The following is a 20,415-nucleotide window of genomic DNA, read 5'->3' on the forward strand; positions in this document are numbered from 1 at the left end:
GGTAAAATGAAAGAACTTTTCAAGTTATCTGCTACCTGTTCAGATAAGGTCTCAAATATAGTCAACCTCGATTGAAAACAGAACACAAGTCGGCCCAGAGAGGGTTACAATTTGTTCCAATGCTCAGGCTAATAGTCTGCCGTGAGGTATTGTCCCCAAACTCAACACAGATATTGTCGACCAGAAATCAATTCTCCTGATTTCATTATCCGAGCAATTCCGTATTTCCTCTTAGAATCTAGTTGTAGTTTTAGCAAAATAAGCTCTGGGATATTTCAAAATTATGCTCTTTTCATAACATACAAAGGAAGGCAGATTTTCTATTTGAAACGGATAATACTAGTGTAAAAAGTGCAAAATAGAAAGTTTTGAAAGAAGAGACGTTCTAACATACGCACTCACCACACGCATGCATGTCGCACGCACGGGAGGCCGTCATTAAATGACCTTAGCTGTTAATAGAACGTTAAACAAAATAAACCAACCAAACCAAACCGTTATCTCATTACGACTGCAAGCATGTATAGCACTAAGAATGGAAGTAAGAAGATTGTATAAAGACTTAATCGAGGAATTTCTCAAGGTAGCAACACAATGTAGTTTCCATTTATTGTCACGTAGTTTTGGAATCAAATTAGATTAAAATTCAACCCTGACACAATAACATTAAGAATGGAAGGAACAGGATTGTATATAAGAATTTAGACAGGAAATTTTCGAGTCAGCAAGAAAACGTAATTTATAAGGATTCTTATGTAAGTGAATCAAAGTACATGTATATTCAAAGTGATAGCATTATGCATAATGATCGCATATAAAGTACCAATGAAAACATATTTTGAGAAGCTAACAATTATATTTAGTTTGTTTTTATCGGACTGCGTTCCTGAGAACTATGGCATTATTTGTGGCCAGGATTGCTCTACAAATTACTTTGAAAGAGTGTGCGAACAAAATGAGGATAATGCGAAATCTAGGTAATAATTATAATACCAATATCTCTGCGATCAAACGACTGTTTTATTCCGTATTTTTTGTTGTATCGATGTGTTTGCTAAGGATTAACGATTCCTTTCACTACAATGTCTACACTATGCTATTGTATAAATGATACGAACAAGGAGCGGTAATGTCTGCTATAAGAAAAAGTTAAAGAGGACTCTTATATTTTCAGAGTGTATTCCCGGGAAGTTCAATAGTACGTGTGATCAGGACTGTCCCAAAACTTGCAATCAATCATTGTGTGTAAAGGACACTGGAAACTGTGTAGGTGAGTTACAAATTAGAGTCGGTGTACTTATTATGCACGGAAACAATCCAACTACTATGGTTATTATTAAATGAAGATGATAATCAAAATGGTGATATTGAGGGAATGAAATGAAGGAAGCGATCAGTCCGATCCGTTAATATATTCATTTTGGGAAGGTTCTTACGATTTCAGAATGCATTCCTGAAAAGTATGAAAACATGTGATCATGACTGCCTTACAAATTGTTAGGAAATACTCCATTGTTAATGCATCCAACAGATTAAGGCAGTGCTTACATGCAATGACAAATATACATAAGGAAATATTGATAATAAAATAACACATATTTGACGAAGGAAGTAATCGTTATTTTACATGCTTTTAGAATGTGTTCCTCAGCAGTACGGCATTAGATGTGAACAGGACTGCTCTACAAATTGTCAGGACCGACTGTGTGAGAAAGACAACGGGGAATGTTATGGTGAGTTACAGCTTTCTAACTTACGAACATATTCGTGATTTTATAATGATAAATTTGGAATATAGAATGATATCACGATTAAGACCGTTAATTTTGAAAAGTCAGAATAGCATGCATTGAAAGATTTGTTATCTGTAAAATATCATAAATCGAGATAGATTATAAATGTTTGTTTTTGTCTATTTGTGTGTATTTGCCAATACAGTTCAACTGTTGTGACATATTATTAATAGTTATATAATGTGTATTGTTTTTATATATAACGAATACTAAATACAGGTTAAGATGAAGATTGCACGATAATCTCTATCTTATGTATTTTGTCCCGTTCCAAGCTCAGTCGAAATTTTGTCTTTTACGCTCTCACAGTTTACGTGTTGAAAATGTTTCATTGAATGACCTATTTCATTTATTCGCTTTATGTATCCATTGAAAACACACTCATGTAGAAACTATAACAATTTAGTATCAAGTATCTGAATCAATAATAAGTAAAACACTACATTTATCTGTATCCGAACGATATTTCTCTTTATATAATTTATTATGAGAAGATCAGGTTTTTATTCATCTCGAAGCTAACTAATGGATTTTTGCTTTGCACCGTCCATGAGAGTGACACATCTTCGGTAATGATTATCATTATACTTATAGCTTAAACAAATACAATTAATTATCATATACAAAAAGAATCATCAAAAAGGACTTGTGTCGTTGTAAACCTTATTTGTAGTTGTATTAAACATATTAGGGAAATTCAGAAAATAATGCTGTGATATTCAAATAACGACAAAACGATATAATGCAATAAAGTATCATTTGCTATGGAGAGACATTATATTTTACAGATTGTATTCCTGGAAAGCACGGTACTGACTGTGATCGGAACTGTTCAGGAAATTGTAAGGACATGATTTGTGAACGGGACACAGGAACCTGTAAAGGTGAGTTACTGTTTAATTTAGATATTACTCACCAAAATAATCTAACGGCTATTTCTGATATATCATAAAAATGATAAGATCCAGGTCCATGGCGATTATTAGTACAATGTATGGCTGTACGGTAATGGACGTGATTAGGACTGTCCCAGAAATTGTAATGAGACGTTGTGTAGAAGGGACTCCGGAGACTGTATAGGTAAATAACAGTGTACTATATCATATACTATTGACTGCCTCTACCAATCCATTAATATTCCTTTTGTTAATAAATGAAATATTGACTTTTGTTACATTGAAGAATACATTGCACTCCGTGACAAATGCTTATTGATAGAGCAACAACTTTACTCCACAGTCGATGTTATATCCAGTCTACACGTTAATAATTGTGGGAATAGGCCGGTTTACTTATCAGCTGATAGACTTCACAACACAGAAATATATACAAACAAATATTTATCAAACAAAATTATAAGAAATATTCTACCTACATGTACAACATGTACAATACCAACACACCCACTCACTCGACTCGATAACACATTGCACAGATGGATTTATATAGTCTACACAACTAAATAATTATATATAGTTATCCTTATTTAACTATCCCGCGTAACCGTGTTATGACAGTCTCTTGCTCTAGTTGCGAACACAACGTTTCGATGTTATCTCCAGTCTGCTTCCAATGATTTTAATGTATGAACAGCACAGTAAAGGTAGGTTGTCCTGACTCTTAAAAGTCTAATCACTATGTACATCTCATGACGTCCAGGCTTACCAATGTCACTTTACATGTTTTGTCGTCACGCAGCTCTCTAAGCACACAGCTTCTGAGCACACAGCTCTTGAGCACACATATTCTGACCATCACATAGTGCAAACTTACCTGTGGGAATCACAGACTGGGATCATATGAAAGTCTATCTTCAGATACTATACATTAATTATTATGATTTTCCTTTTATTTTCATCTTTAAAGATTGTGTTCCCCAGAAGCACGGCAACACATGTGAACTTAATTGTTCTACAAATTGCTTGGATAGTCTATGTGAGAAAGATAACGGGAGCTGTCATGGTGAGCAACAACTTTATAAATTAGATAATAGTATTGCATATTTAAACACAGTGATACCAATGCAGGCCTTGCAGTCATCAACGTTATGAATATAAGCATTCTGGCGTTTCAATAGTTTGAGAAAATGGCATTCATTGAGTCAATACGTTCGTCTTACATAATAACAATAACGTGTTATAACTCGTGCAATTGAAACTGATAAATGGCGATAGCAGGCAAACAAATAATGATCATTCATGCATTCGTATGTTTTCAGAATGCGTTGCTGGAAAGTACGGCAATGCATGTGATCAGGAATGTCCTGGAAATTGTAATGAGACGTTGTGTAGAAGAGACTCGGGACATTGTATAGGTAAATAACAGTTTGCTATATCATATAATGTGAAATACTCAAATCAATTCAGTAATATTCCCTATATCAATAAATGAAACGTACTCGTTATCTAAACCAAAAGATATATTCAAGTCGATGAAATCACTATTGGTTTTTTTGACCATTTTATACGGTTTGAACTAATGATTATTCATCAATACTTTTCTTTTCAATATGAAATCATTAGACATTCGATTTAAAAAGATAACAAGTTTGTCAACAAGGAGTACCTACTTTACATCAATTTGTTTAAAAGCAGGTAATGTATGCTACATCAAACAAATTGATGTATTACAGGTTTGAAGAATAAGCTCGATTAGATTTTGGTGTCATTTTGATAATGATAAAAATCGAATTAAGAATTGATGCAGGTAATGCGCTCTCAAAAAAGTGTTCGGCTATGTATACATGTATATGTATGTTTGATGTAAAAATTGTGATTCTAACCTTCTTTTGATGGAACAATTATAGTTCTTTGGAATTCTCACACTGGGTATACACACCTACATATACTTGGAGAGTAATGACAAAAAAAGTCGATGTCACAATTGATAAGTATGTGCCAATTCAATATCGCACCTTTAGCTGTCCAATTACTTTCCTGTAGCTTCCAAATACGTGCATTCATTTATGTATCTACTGCACTTCTACATGTGCTGTCTATGATTTTGCAGGCTGTAATATACATACCAAAAATTGGGATATTTAGGTGTTGGAAAAATTTTGGCGTTTTTCTGGTCAAAATATGGTGATTTTTATTTTAGTGTGTGTACTTCCTGTGTCAAATTTGGCTTATTCTGACGTCCATGTAACTATCCGACCTCTGGTATCTGAGCCGTAGTTAAAATGGAATATTTTCCTTAGAACACCGTTAAACAATAGTTTGTATCATCGTCACTCGGTGATTGCTTTTGGAGTAATGGTCATTCACAGACCACGATGTCTACTGTAGAATTTCGTTTAAAACAAACATTGAAATGATTTCACAATATATATTCATATACATATTCATTAACAATGACGGTGCAAGGTCATCAGAACGTGACCCTCCTAATGGGATGTTGTTAGATGTTCATGTAACGTAGTGAGAATGACCATCTAGATTTAAATTAGATTGTCTTAAAATAAACTTACTGTTGGTCCAGTCTACGAATATGAATAATTTTCTGTTAAAAAGGCCATGCTTGCGTACGATTTTGAATTGTTTTCCTACAGAAAGTTATCGGGTAAAGTTACGCAAGGTTTTGTCAAACTTACGAATATTCGTAAGAAATGGATCGAGTTTTTGTGAAACGCAAATCGTAAATCTGACTAAGTCAGATGTTACGGAAATTCGTAAGTTACGTAGCTTTATAAAAAGGCATCTTTGTGTTTATACAAGCAGCAAATGAAATTTTACTCGTAGAAACTTAACAAACACGAATTTTAGCAACCATACCTTTACTAAAGAATGATAAAACGGCGCAGTTTATGCAAACAGGACGATAAAAATCCTCTGCTGTGTTCACGGAAGTAAAGTATAATTATATATAATTACCCAATTACCAAGCCGAAAAACGGTGCGTCCGGAATATTTATCATATTAAAAACGACGACGTTATAATTTGGTTTGGTACATTTTGGCGCTTATATGTCAGACGGGCTGCGGTGGCCGAGTGATTAAGGTGTCCCAACGCTTTATCACTAGCACTCCACCTCTGGGTTGCGGGTTTGAAATCCACATGGGGAGTTGCCTTCCTCTGACCGTATGTCGACGGTTTTTTATCGGATACTCCAGCTTTCCCCCAACCACCACCCAAATATCCTAGTTTACGTTATAACAATTGATTGCATCACAGCTGAGTTTTTAATGTTGTGTAGCGGGACTGGACTGGGTCGATCATCGGTAACCAGGTAGCTCAATTGGTAGAGCATCCGGCTAGTGTTCGGAGGTCCCGGGTTCAAACCCCGGTCTGGCCGCTACATTTTCTCCTCTGTTACAAAATTAGCGCCCAACTAAAATACCCACGGTGGTGGTATAAGGGTGGTATTGCGTGAAGGAAATGAGAGACAATTGAATATCTTAAGAACCTTATACATACAACTACAATGAAATAATTGTCATCTTCGTCATTATATTACGTTATTTAATTTCTAGGTTGTTCAGGGGGATTTTACGGTACAAACTGTTCGATGACATGCAATAGCAGGTGCGTTAAATGTGGTCAGCTGAGCGGGGAATGCACGGGTAAGTGTATTTATAGCAGTGTTGGTATACAAATATATATTGTAATGAACAATGGATGAGCGAATCATTTAAACCACAGTTATGATAGTGCTGTTGTTACGTTACATATATCTTATAATGAACAAAAAATCATTATGACTGCGTGCACTTTAAGATCGCAAAGCTTTAATCTTGTTTTTTTTCCCACTTTCTATAGAATGTAAGGCGGGTTTACACGGATTGAAGTGCAACATGACATGTGGCCATTGTAGAAGATGTAATAAAATCACTGGTGCTTGCGCGACCGAATGTGAATCTGACTACAAAGGGGAATTCTGCAATACAAGTACTTATATCTTTTATGTCTACCCATGCGTTTCTTCTCAGTTAAGTTAAGACAAACATGTGAAACCCCAGGGACGACAGTAACAATGTATCATTAATACAAAATGCATAGTTGAATAATAACACAGCTCAACACAGGAAAAAGATAATTTTATGAGGCAAACAAATTCAATATCTCAGGGCAATTTTGTGATTCTTAAGGATGAGAAAGCTGTATCTCAGATGGAATAGGGGAAAACAGCGAGCACGCGGTATGCCGCTATTTACAGTGGGCTAGTGTCGTCATTGTATGTAGCGGGACCATGTCCCAACTGATTTCATAGATAGTGAATTGGTTTCACATCAACATACCTTTAATAATGCTAGACAACTAATAAAACATCAGTCTATCTCAAGGATATCACAACTCTCGTAAAAGAGTACGGCTCGGCAGCACTCGTTAAACTTCGTATTGACCAGCCAAACTTTTACACTCGGGGTTGAGATATCGCTGAATACGGAGAAGACCGATGTAGGATTTTATTTATCACAACTACAATGTACTTCTTGTACGCCGAATAGGCAGAATAAGTGCTAGGTCAAATACAAATGTTTGTGGAATAACAATATCTACTCTAGCTTGCAAACGGCTGTTTTAAAATATAAATAGTTCGACAATGAAGTTTTTTTTACTGTATTTCCATTTTGAAATCATTCAAAATTCTTTAATGCTATTTTTCTCTGTAACAGAACAAGACAAACAATCCGAAAGTCCACCACCACCAGTAGACGTTGGACCAATAGTAGGAGCTATCGCAGGGGTGATTGTTGTAGCTGTCATCGCTATTGTTATTGTCATCATCGTCAGAAGGTAATATATATCAATGTTTATCAAGATGTAGAAAACATGTAGCTAAGATTTACTATTTACACATAATTAATCATTAGTATGACAGTTTTTAAATTGTTCTACAAATATGGTTGCATAGCAGAATGTATTTATACACTATACACATAAACTATACACAGATTCCTCTTTTGATGACGTGAGACTTCCACGAAGCAAAAATGCTCACCCTCCTGTTTTTCATTCCACCCATCCATGTGTTGACCCTCTCCCCCTTTAATCGATTTCGAGAGTCACAGTTTTATTGAAATTATTTCATTGATGAAAGAGCATTGTTAAAACACACTATTCAACAAGTTCCTCCTTATACATTTGTGATATTCTATGTATTCGTGCCATTTTTCCACAGACGTCGCTTGAGTGCCGGTAAACAGGAATCCTTTACTGATATCAGTCGTTCCAATGTACACAAGAAGAACACTTACAACGAACCGCAAGACTCATCTGGCAAATCTGAGGTTGCAGAGAGAAACGTCTACAGTAATCCATTAGGTGATCCAGGTTTCATCTTGAGAAACAAAACATAGAAAAAATAATAAAAGGAGACTATTATCCGGACCTTGAATCTCTTGTTCGTCTCACATACCCACCTGCAAAAAATAAGCGCAGCAAATACCAATGCTCACGATCGACATCATAAAAACATGTTTCGATATTGCTATGATAGACACAGAGGATATCTAACAGTGTCTTTAGTAATAACAAATATATTTCATGAGATGGGCTACTATTTAGATTTTTCACAATATACTATTGGATATTCTGTTTCTTACATTTCATATCAAAATCTACCGGTCAGCGTTAAAGTTCTACCATTGATCAGTCAAATGAGATAAAATGATGTTTTTCAATATCAGAAAAAATGTGATATTTTCCACTAGTGAATAAATATTACTTGTACAAAAGATACTTTTCGATATTTCACTTTGAGAAATGTAATACAGCACGATGCTTCAGTGGAACTTTAGATTTAACGTTAATTTTCTGCGCTAGAAACAGAAGACCCGTCTGGCAAACCTAAGGTTGCAGAGAAAACCATCTACAGTAATGCATTAGGTGATCTATGTTTCATCGTGAGAAACATATAGAAAAAATAATGATAAAGGGAGACTATTATCCGGATAGATATAATAAGCAATGTTATCGATGCTTCATCGCCCTCACTGTATACTCTGTTTTTCTAAAATATGTATAAAATTACCCCAATTTTTACAAGCATATTTAACTAACACAATCAAATAGCCAACTCATAACAGAGTCCTAAACATAAAACCTAAATCTACGTATAAAATATAGAGGTTCAATTTCTTCTGGATGCTATAACCTATTCATTCACTTTAAACCTTAACGGAAAAAGAGAAGCTTACATTTTGGGGGGCGTTTTAATTGCGGAAAGTGTATATAACTCTTGGTAGTGCATAGCATGGTACATAAACTAATGTATATGTGTGATGTACATAACAGATCCAGACGAGTCACACGAGGACACAGTCAATGTTTATGTTAACACTGATGAGGTAGGAAGAGAGCCCGGATCTAGTGGTAGCGTCTACTATAATACCGGTCCTGTTGGAATTCCTGTCTCCACCCTCAAATCTCTTGTCCAAACAAAACTGAAAAACAAGGCCAAGGCTTTCGAGAACGATTACAAGGTATAGTAATCTAAAAAAAACAAAAAAAACAAGGTCAACACAATCAGCGTTATGCTAATAAGGAAAGTGTTACCATTTACAGGATATACGGTAATGTACGAGAAAATAAAGTCAGAAATAGAAATAGATAGATAAACAGATTACATCACCTCAATGTTTGTCCCCTTCATTTGTAGGATTAATAAGCAGTCGTTTTCAAACAACATGTTTTGAAGCATCCTTTAAAAGTAACATATATATCATTTATAAAGAAAGCCAATATCAATGAATAAGAACCATAGGATAATCCTTTTTGTATTATGAATAATGTTGCGTTTCTAAAATAAAAAAATAAAAAACAATACAAGATTCCACATGTACATTCCTTTCCTGTTATAGTCTATACCGTCTGGAGCTTTACATGCTCATACCATTGGAATGTTGCAACAAAACAAAGCAAAGAACAGATTCAAAACCACGTTTCCCTGTAAGTATATATTTGTTCAATTATTATTCTGAAAAATAATTACACGAAAATAATATTGCAATCGTAAAATGATAATGATTCATCCTTTATAAACTTAGTTCGTTTAGGACCTTAAAAGTAATTAAATTAACGATTTGTTTTTTCCTATTTTTTTCAAATCATGATTAGCCTTATATCAAAATGTTATTTTGTACAAAAGACAATGAACGTGTTCAAGGTGTCGCAACGTCTCAAGGCCGATTTACCCCCCTTTGTCAAGCTATGACTGAGTTGAACCTGTAGCTTAACTTATGGAGCGTGTATACACGCGCTCTATTGATAAACCAACCGTCTAAGGTCGAGTAAAATGAACATAAAGTTCGTTATATGATACAAATCACTCACTCATTCATGACTTGAAAAGGACAATCTTTTTTTCTATACAATGTTATTGTATATTGTAAATCTGCCATATAAGAGCGGCATGTTATCTTTTACAGATGATCATTCTCGTGTGACTCTTGATAAAGTTGACAAAGATCCACACTCCGATTACATCAACGCCAACTACATCGATGTTAGTATAGTTAATGAGAAATAACAGAAGACAACTCGAAACCTAATACTTACCTTGCTTGTCAATAATATGTTTCGGTTTCTATCTAGTCGCGACGAAAATAGGAAATTCGCATTTACTTTAGCTTATAGGTTGCACTAAATAACACAAATGAAGGAAAAACTTCCCTTCCAATCTCTAATTAAATGAGTCTGCCCCATAAATAGAATTGTAAATTATTTATGCAATAAATCTTAAATAACACACTGAAAAAGTTTAAAAACATGATTCGCCCGGGTTTAAAAAACAGATAATTAGCACCTCCCTTATCTAAACGATTTGTCAATTGTCAAAAATTGTCGCATGTCATTTATGATATGACAGAAACTTTTTTATTATGGAATTATGGAAGTATCAAATGATGAAATATCATATGTTTTAATGATATATTATGATAATACAATATGTTATCATAATATGTTTTTCATATTTTGCAGAGTGTTAGAAAAACTGCGGAATACGTAGCAACACAAGGTAAGCATGTGTGTACCAGACAGGATGCTTATTTACATATAATTGTAACACCTGTTAATGCTTTGTAGACTTTGAAATTTAAGTGTTAAGGCGCTAATAATAAAATATTTCATTCCGAAAAATAATAATAATAAAGTACATCGCTTTCTATTTCTTCATAAAATAGGTTCACATGATCGCAGATTGTTTTCTTTCATACGGCCATCTACGTTAGGAAATAAAATGAAATTATAATGTAACTGAGTTGAGCAAAAATACAGACTGTATGTCCTTGTTGAAACATCTATTAGTATATATATTCATTTTTAGGACCGAGGCCTGGCACTGTGAATGATTTCTGGCGGATGATATGGCAGCTGCAGACCGGTAAAATTGTCATGTTGACAAATCTCATAGAAGGAGGAAGAGTAAGTACATTTTGTAACACTTTAAAATGTTATTTGATTTGCATTGATTGAATTTAAAGAAAGGTTCTCCCGTATCTTCATTGTTTTTCTTCAACGACAGTACACTAGTTATGATGAATTAACGAGAAAACATTTGTATTACCTTATTTCGGATAATCGGATTTCGGTTATTGTCATTTTATTCTAGTCCGCCTTTACTAATTAGATGTGACTTTCGTTGGTAGGCTTTAAATTCGAAAATAAAAAAAAAAACTTTCATTTTACATTTAAGTTTACAAATACGGTATTAAGGCAATGCTATATCTTAGACAATCAAGGGAAACTAAAACTTACTAAATATTTTCTCGGGGAACAAATAATGAGCAAACAAATGTGGTACCAATCCTTAATCAATTTGTTGAATTATTGAATGAAAATGCTATCAAATAGTTATCTCTATCAACTACCCAAAGAAACAATAAAATGCGTCCCGGAACAGAGATAGTAACATTATATCATTTCCTTCGGTGGTATTGAGAAGGAACCATTTGTCCCTCCAAGTACGACCAGTCGTATTTACAGGTATGCTTGATTATGCATGAGATGTTTGTCTTAAGATATTCGAGTCAGTGAAAAGGGGATGTGTAAGGTGTTCATTCAAGTTTATTTCAATGTTTTAAAAATCATGTTTTTTAAGAAGATGAAGTATTACAACATTTTAGATATAGAGACATAGAGATATTGTTGTATTCGTTATCAAGAGAAGCAAACCACTGTTGTATATTTCCTTATAATTTATACGTCACAGTAGCTAATTGTTATGTGTCAGAGGTTTCATAGAATTAATGCCTTATCAGTTTTATCTCTCGTTTCTAACTCTGAACGTGAAAACAAATTGACTGTTAGCATTTACGCAGTCAGATAATTGTTGAGACAATATATTGTTGGCAACTATACATATTATTCATCATAGTTGTGTTACATATTTTGACTAGACAGGTATGATAACTGTCTAGTATAGAGGGACTAGAGGAAGATTACAACCGTACAGTAGAGAACGTAAGGTCTGATCTGTTTAAAATGGACAGAGATCACGAATAAGATGAAATGTCGATAAATATGATATAAAAAGCCTTGATTAATCTGAAGATAGACAATTTGATCATCAATGGCAATCTTATATTTTCTCTCCAAATTTTAGCCGAAGTGCGACAAGTATTGGCCAGATGAGGGAGAACCTTTGATCACGGCAACTTTCAGCATCACTATGGACAGAGAAAGGTCGTATGCCTTCTACGTCATCCGTGATCTTACAGTAACATATAAGAAGGTATAAATAATACTGAAATAACAACAGTTAGAAAAGTCAAACTTCATATTTATGTACATGTACATGTTTCTGCACATTGATAGCTATTATTCTAAATGTTCTTAACTGTTCATTCAGACGAAGTCAGTACGTCAGATACATCAGTTCCACTATACCACGTGGCCCGACCACGGGACTCCGGACCCAAACGAACTTGTTGTCTTCCACCGCCGCGTGATGAACTACCAGACCGTCTTGACAGGGAAAATGGTTGTTCACTGCAGGTAAGAAGAGACCATTATCAACCGTTCGGCCTTAATGAACCACAGAACCAAATGATTTCTCATGGACAATCAGGTTAACATTTACCACTGTTCTGCTTAAAAGGAGTTTCAGCACTGATCCAATGGCCCTATTTTTGAAAAATGTCATCTCGCAAACCTGAAAATAGGATATTTAAAAAATTCTACCAAATTGAACTTTTTATATAGGGGCCAACATCTTGAATTCAGCACCAAAACCTCACCTAAATTAGCAAAAAATTACACACTTGATAAACTCCCCTGACAAAAAAAAAAAAAAAAAATAAGAAAAAAATAAATAAAAAAATTCTATATATTTTACATCAACATGTATTGCCAAGCCCAAACATGAAACTTATGAAACTTCTCTCACATGAATGTTCAATCAGTAGGCCCCGATGCATTCACCTTCCTATTAAATCTTCTGCCCAAACAGAGAAAACCCACAAACTATTTTTGATTTGGTTCTGTGGTCCCTAAAATGGGTTTCCAGTTTGTGTCGCGAATCATGTCTTGTTTAAAATGCGTTGATCACGTTATCCTGGTTGTTAATATGCGAAATAGTTTCACTGTTTATTGTGTATTGACGATATTGTATCATGTTTTAAATTTTATTTGCGCAGACGCTAATAAGTAAATCAAATGTGTACCGAACTTTTTTGGCAGTGCTGGTATTGGTAGAACTGGAACATTTATTGCCCTGGACGCTCTCCTGGAATACGGGAAGGAGTTCGGACACATTGACGTCATGCAATACATAAAAACCATGCGGAAGGATAGGATCAATATGGTTCAAACTGCAGTAAGTAACACAATGTTAAGTTATATATTTCTTCGATAATAGCTTTAATACTTTACAGATTCTATGCCAATGTCTTATTTAATTATACTTTCTTATATATGCCTAGCCATTCATATCTCTATGTTATGTTAATATATATGCTCAGTACTGGCCGGAGCACGAAGTTAGGTTGAAATTACTCAGAAAGGCGGGGGATAATACTTTCTCTCTTAAAAATGCCTCAAAAGAACGTACGAGCAAGTTTGCATCTGTCATCAAAACCACATGGAGAAATATTACCAATATATAAATTTGCGTGAATGCACCTGAGAAATACACTAAGACCAGGGGCCCTGATAGAGTGAGCGTCTTGTTATTCACCATCGACACCTGCCATACAAAACTTTCGTCTATTTAAAGATCAGACATCTTTAACATATCTAGAGGTGAAATTAAAACATTTCGCAAGGTTTTAGGTGCCTTTTCTTGTACGTTCTTACATATAATCAGCCTTGTACAGAAAAATTATCCAAGAGTCTGTTTAAGTATCATATCATAAAACTAAACAAAGATGTTGACAAATATAAATTTTATCATTCTCACGATTAAATCCTTGGCGCATTATATGCGGGTCCTAGGTTTAACGAAATACACTTCATTACTAATTTGCAGCAGTTATTAGCAATTATGAGGCCATTTTGAATATCCTTAATGCCAACACATATTTGTCTTTTCCCAGGAACAATACATAGCTGTACACCAGCTCCTTATCGAAGCCTTCGATATGCCAGACACCCTGATTCCAAGAATGAAGTACCACACGACACTTACTGCTCTCTCCAATGGCGGCCCGACGAACCAAACAAAGCTAAGAAAGGAATTCCAGGTAATATCACATTTTCAACTAATTATAATTTTGATTTCCATTCGATATCATTAAAAAAGCCAAGCGAAATGCAAAATAGCAATATTTGAAAAGAGTACATTATTGTAAAAGGAGCACACTGAATAAAACGAAAATTTGTTATTATTGCAATTGTCATCTGAACTTATAAACTTATATATAGAGTAAGTGTATGAGGGATAGTTTTTTTTAATTGAGAAGGAAACTGTATCTAAAACATTGCCGAGATACGTCTTTTTAACATTCGTTTTTTGTAAAATCAACTTTATGTCTCAGCTTATATGTTCACTGATAGATCCATCTGACAAGAATTTTACTCATACGAAGGAAAATTATGCACGTACACTTTGAGGAGATTAAACGTAGAATTTTCTACAACACACAATACCTCATTGAAAGAAGAGGTTGTTTTGTGTTGTGTACATACACCATGCATATTACAGGTTTATATATCTCTCCGTTTCCTGAGTAACTTGACGATTTTAAGCCAACAGTTTGTTTAAGCAATCCTTTCTTGAGTTCATCTTTTTCAACGCGTACATCTAGTGTGTACTTCGGATCATTATATATAATAACCACTTTGTTAATCTTACAACAAACATTGTGTTAAGCTGACACAGTCTATGAAACCGGCTTACGATGAGACAGACTACCAAGCCGCCTTACTGCCATCCAACAAGATGAAGAATAGGACCTTATCTGTCCCAGCAGGTAAAATAATCCGCCATAAAAATATGTAACTCATCCACTCATACAAAAACATGATTGTATAGTTATCAATGTAATCTCTGTAAACATCGGATTTCACGATAGTTCATATTTTCGTGTTTAAGCTGTAGTCGGACGTAAATCTTAAACGTGTTTTGTGAGACGAACTTTCACGGTTTTACTTTCGTATGTTTATATATAATTCTATCGAAAATTAAAGCGATAAATGACATTTCTTGACAACAAATAATTAATCTACATTACACAATCTGTCATCATACTATGTATAATGAAAATTCGACGAGAGAACTTTATATGTCTTATTAAAATGTGTTAATGAAAATGAAATGGTGCTTCTGTTCAGTTGACAAGTTCAGGGCGTACCTTCGATCACAGGCTACTGGTAGAACGGATTATATCAATGCAGTGTCAGTGCCTGTAAGTATCTGTCAGCTAGTTTTAATCGATTGATTACCATATGTGTGTTAATTAATCAATAGGTTAATAAATTAGTTAATAGTTAATTAATAATTATGATGCAAAACTTAAAGTTATGTCTGTATATGATTTATAGGTGAATATTTTAATCGATAACAAAACATAAAATATCTATATTGATAACTGCATGTAGGTCATTGTCACATTTTGCAATATTATTCAATAATTGTTGGTGGATTATTCTTACTTTTCCTTGTCAATAGTGGAAACATTGTAATATGAATGATATCACAGCCAATCATAACATTTTAAACGTTCGCTACTGAAGTTCTATGATATCAAACAATATATGGCCATTTAATCTCGTTGCTGAAATTACACCTGTTTGTTGGGGCTTTTTCTATAATCTTTTCTGTCTGTAGATGTCTGTGGCAGTATTACCAAATAAAATCACTACAGGTACCGAGTAGTCGCTTACTACATTGGGTGAACCTTTCAGTGACATTCTTTTCTGTTTACAATCAATTTGTTGAAATTGCCATTCTGATGTATAATGTCAAAGATATGTGTTTATCATTTCACTTAGTCCTATACATCCAAATCTGGTTACATCGTCACACAGACTCCTCTGGAGGACACCGTGGTGGATCTGTTGACGATGATAATGGACCACAGCTGTCAAACAATTGTCATCATCGAGCCGGAAGAGATTGTATGTCTATTTCCACACATATTTTACCCAAAGTAGATACTCTCAACTATAATTTCATTTCTTAAAATCAGGATATTAAGAGTCAACAATCGGAATAATATACAGCAATGTAATATTCAGTTACTATCAAATGATTCACGCTAATTGTTTTTAAGATAAAACCATATATTCTAATGAGCCCCAGTCTGTGGCTGTTCGGTGTCCGGTTTGACTCACAAACTCAAAAAACAACTTATCATTAAATTTTAAACTGAAAACGAATTTTAAAAAGTCCCTCTCTAAGAATATTTACATTGGTATAACTTTTATATTCCAAACTGTTCAGTCGGTGGTAGCATTACATCAGTAACCTGTGATGTCTTTTATTTCTGACATCACAGTGGTCCAACACACGTCACAGTCTGGCAACACTTATTGCACTGTACAATCCATATATCAAGATATAATTACATTACATTTTAACATCATGCGTTTAACCTATCCTAGAACTGGCTTCCAAGTGAAGATGAAGATAAATCTATTGGAGATTTTACGTTGGAGCACAGGGGGAAGTCTTCAACAATAGCAAATGTTGATTTGCTTGAAATTGCAATCGAAAACGCGGTAATATATAAATATAATAACATGATATAAAATGTCCAACCTTTTTTAAGATTTTGGTTAAACAAATGTTCTTTTGAATGTTTCTTAAGGGTGAAGTCATGACAGAGTCTCAGTCTTTAAGATTCTGTGCCCATGGACCATCTCTATCTATAAACATACATATGACGACCTGGAAATATCTTGATAGATGTTCCTTCATTATATTCTATATCAGCAGTGCTATTCCTAAGTCATGGTTGTGTCAGATATCATTTTCATGATATTTTGAATGTAAATATAGCTACTTGGAATATATTCCTCACAGGTTAATAGCTTCAATACCACTGTTCGGGTGTTCCATATGACTGGATGGGATAGAGAATCATCCGCCCCCAAGGATTCGTCCATGTTGCTTCACCTACTTGAGCTTGTTGACAGCAGACGTAAATCGGACGATACCAAGACAACAATAGTCATGTGTCGGTATGTAGTTTTACCTCCATACTTATCTATAATATTTTGTATACGTCAGTGAATATAACTTGTATTATATACTTTGTGAGACGTCAGCAAACACATATCAACGACTGTTAAGGATGTGAGAGAAATGCAATTAGTTTTCTGCGTCATATAATCATGCTGGTTTGATGTTTCAGTGATGGCTATTCCAAGAGTGGGCTATTCTGTTGTATCAGTAATGCCCGAGACCAAATGAAAAGTGACGAAGAAGTAGATATCTTTCAGATTTCACGTCAGCTGCATGTGCGACGTCCAGCATTTGTGATCAATTTTGTACGTATATTGACATGCTAACTTCTTTAAGACAAATGTACGAGCTTTAGTCGATGATAGGAATGATATTTTCGTCGCCATCATGATTACGTTAGGAATTTGTTTCGTGTTCAATACGAACGTCAACATTTTAAACCTAATAATAAAGCTGCCATTATTCTATTTCCAAGATTCTAACTTTGAGGGATATTACATCCCATAGTAACTGATCTAGAATCATCAGAGGCCTATCTGTTCTGGAGACTCCATTGTTTTATTACATTTCCATCATTGTTCTTATGCTTTCCTGGCGGTTTTCTTGATTAAGGTATAATCCAAATTTTGGTATGCTGTTTTAATAATTTAAAATAAATGTTTTTTTGTGTGCATTTCCTCTTTGGTTTTCGCTGTTTTTTGTTTGTTTTTTTTTTTTTTTTTTTTTTTTTGTTTGTTTTATTTGTTTTTATTTACCATAATTCACTACTATTATTAAATGTTTTTATAAATCCGTATCTACAGTAAAACCCTATTCACCTAAAAATATGTTAATCTTAAATTCGGATATTGGCCAATACATGGTTAATGTTATGTCATGTAAACATTTCCAGCATTATCAGCATCAAATCGAATTAGGTTCCGCGATAAATATTATAGTATGGAAAAAAGTATTTCAGTCATTTGCATCGGGTGAAGACAAACCATTTTTTATCTTTTTTTGTAATTGCCAACCTTGGCTATGTTAATCTGAAGAGTATCCCATCATTTTGGCGTGTTATTATTATCATAATCGGAATGATTAACTGTTTATTTTCGATCAAATGAAATTAAATTCAAATTTTCAGGACCAGTACAAATGCTGCTACAACATGATTAAAGACTACCTGGATACCACCGACGTGTACGTGAACTGAATAATGAGTACCTGGATACCACCGACGTATACGTGAACTGAATAATGAGTACCTGGAATACCACCGACGTGTACATGGACTGATTAATGAGTACATGGATACCACTGACTTGTACATGGACTGATTATTGAGAACATGGATACCACCGACATGTACATGAACTGATTCATGAGTACCTGGATACAACCGACGTGTACGTGAACTGATTAATGAGTACCTGGATACCACTGACATGTACATGGACTGATTAATGAGTACCTGGATACCGCTGACGTGTACATGGACTGATAAAGGAGTACCTAGATACCACTGACGTGTACACGAACTTATTTTCCTGTGATCACCCGAATCGTTCCATACAAGCATGTTATCATTTTCTTCAATGACGCGACGACAAGTTGTTTTTCATCTGTCATGGATTCACTAATTTCGTTAGAAAGTAATTATGTTGTATATATGCATACTGATGTTTTACATATCACTTTTTAACAGTGTACGTAATTTGGTGTTTTCTGTTGGACGTTTTTATTTGTTATATTTTGACTGATATTGAATCCCATTCGTTTTCTCATTTTTTAAACATTTTTTTGGCATTGTTATATATTGTTTTGTATGTTGTAAACTACTTTAATTTGCTTTAAATAGGTTGAAGTTTTATTGCAGCACTATATAGTTTATTTGTGTATTTCAAACTTTTTTTTATTTCAATTCGAAACCAGTTCAGACAGATGTTGACCGGTTTTCATCTAGTTTACCCTGAGCGATATAGTAATACATGTATTAGTTACAAGGTTAGTATCAGTGTCTTATATTTGATTCGGTATGTTTGCAACAACCCAGCCCTATATATACGGCGGATCTCTATGAATAATCATGTTCTACGTATTCTTATGCTTATGTTTTGCTGCCTCTCACTGAAGTAAGACCTTTTGTTTTTGTGACACTTTTATATTCCAATGTTGATGTCTTACTACGGTTACACATGTTAAGTCGATGTGAAATGTATTTACATTGTATTTGATTTCATGGATTGTTTCTTGCATTAATCTATTTTGCTTATTATGAATTGATGGGCGCCATATATTCCCATTGCCTTTTGTCCATCGTCATGCGTCGTACGTCGTCCGTTCATAAACAATTTACCACTTCTATTTCTCACTGAAAGCACATGAAATTTCTCAATGAAATTTTTAATAGACTTCCCGTGGCTAGAGAGCATCCAAATTTCGGAATTGTATTGACACTATGCCCTAAGGATCCACGGGGACAAAAAAAGTTTTCCCTGGGACGGGAGTAAAATAGCTACGTTTAATAAATTACTGTAATTTAATATAGGAAACTCACATTTAACCGCATCACTTGTTGATTTGCAATTGGAAATGAATCGACCTAGTTTGAGATGATACCTTAATTGAATTCACATTTTGACCCTGACTGACCCCCACTAGACTGAAATATATCAAAACCCAGGTGACCGTTCATGCCCATGGACCTCTTGTTATAAATGATACTCTTTTTGATTACAATAAATAAGGTGAACAATTCTGATTTTTTGTTTGTTCTATTGTTCGTTTATTCGTTTTTTTAGCTCACCTGGCCCGAAGGGCCGGTGAGCTTATGCCATGGTGCAGCGTCCGTCGTCCGTCGTCCGGCGTCCGTCGTCCGTCGTCCGTCAACTTTTTCTTTAAATCGCTACTAGTCATAAAGTATTGAATGGTTTTTCACCAAATGTGGTCAGGAACATCCTTGGGGGAAGGGGAACAGAGTTTGTATACAGTTTTACTCTGAACCCCCAGGGGCCTGAGGGGCGGGGCCAAATAGGGGAAATATGGTTAATCCTTTAAATCGCTACTTGTCAT

General features: G+C 34.6%; 1 protein-coding gene across 1 annotated transcript; it reads left to right on the forward strand.

Moving 5' to 3' along the window:
* The first annotated feature begins 895 nt into the window (after positions 1–895).
* On the forward strand, positions 896–20,104 carry LOC117326625 (receptor-type tyrosine-protein phosphatase epsilon-like). Its single transcript, XM_033883386.1, has 24 exons — positions 896–977; positions 1,638–1,733; positions 2,582–2,677; positions 4,012–4,107; positions 6,266–6,355; positions 6,552–6,680; positions 7,409–7,529; positions 7,915–8,057; positions 9,030–9,217; positions 9,596–9,683; positions 10,163–10,239; positions 10,716–10,752; positions 11,062–11,159; positions 12,340–12,468; positions 12,586–12,731; positions 13,416–13,551; positions 14,270–14,416; positions 15,046–15,145; positions 15,507–15,580; positions 16,167–16,292; positions 16,779–16,895; positions 17,200–17,357; positions 17,531–17,666; positions 18,488–20,104. The coding sequence occupies exons 1-24, from the start codon at positions 896–898 to the stop codon at positions 18,554–18,556; spliced, it is 2,679 nt and encodes an 892-aa protein (XP_033739277.1). The 3' UTR covers positions 18,557–20,104.
* The last annotated feature ends 311 nt before the right edge of the window (positions 20,105–20,415 follow it).

Source organism: Pecten maximus, chromosome 4 (genome assembly GCF_902652985.1).
Source record: "Pecten maximus chromosome 4, xPecMax1.1, whole genome shotgun sequence".
NCBI classification, from domain to species: domain Eukaryota; kingdom Metazoa; phylum Mollusca; class Bivalvia; order Pectinida; family Pectinidae; genus Pecten; species Pecten maximus.

Excerpts from the sequence above, each read along its gene's own strand:
- LOC117326625 (XM_033883386.1), top strand. The coding sequence starts at position 896 with ATGGCATTATTTGTGGCCAGGATTGCTCTACAAATTACTTTGAAAGAG. Across the intron at positions 8,058-9,029 it reads CGTCTACAGTAATCCATTAG|ATCCAGACGAGTCACACGAG; the intron begins GTGATCCAGGTT and ends TGTACATAACAG. Across the intron at positions 10,753-11,061 it reads GGAATACGTAGCAACACAAG|GACCGAGGCCTGGCACTGTG; the intron begins GTAAGCATGTGT and ends ATTCATTTTTAG.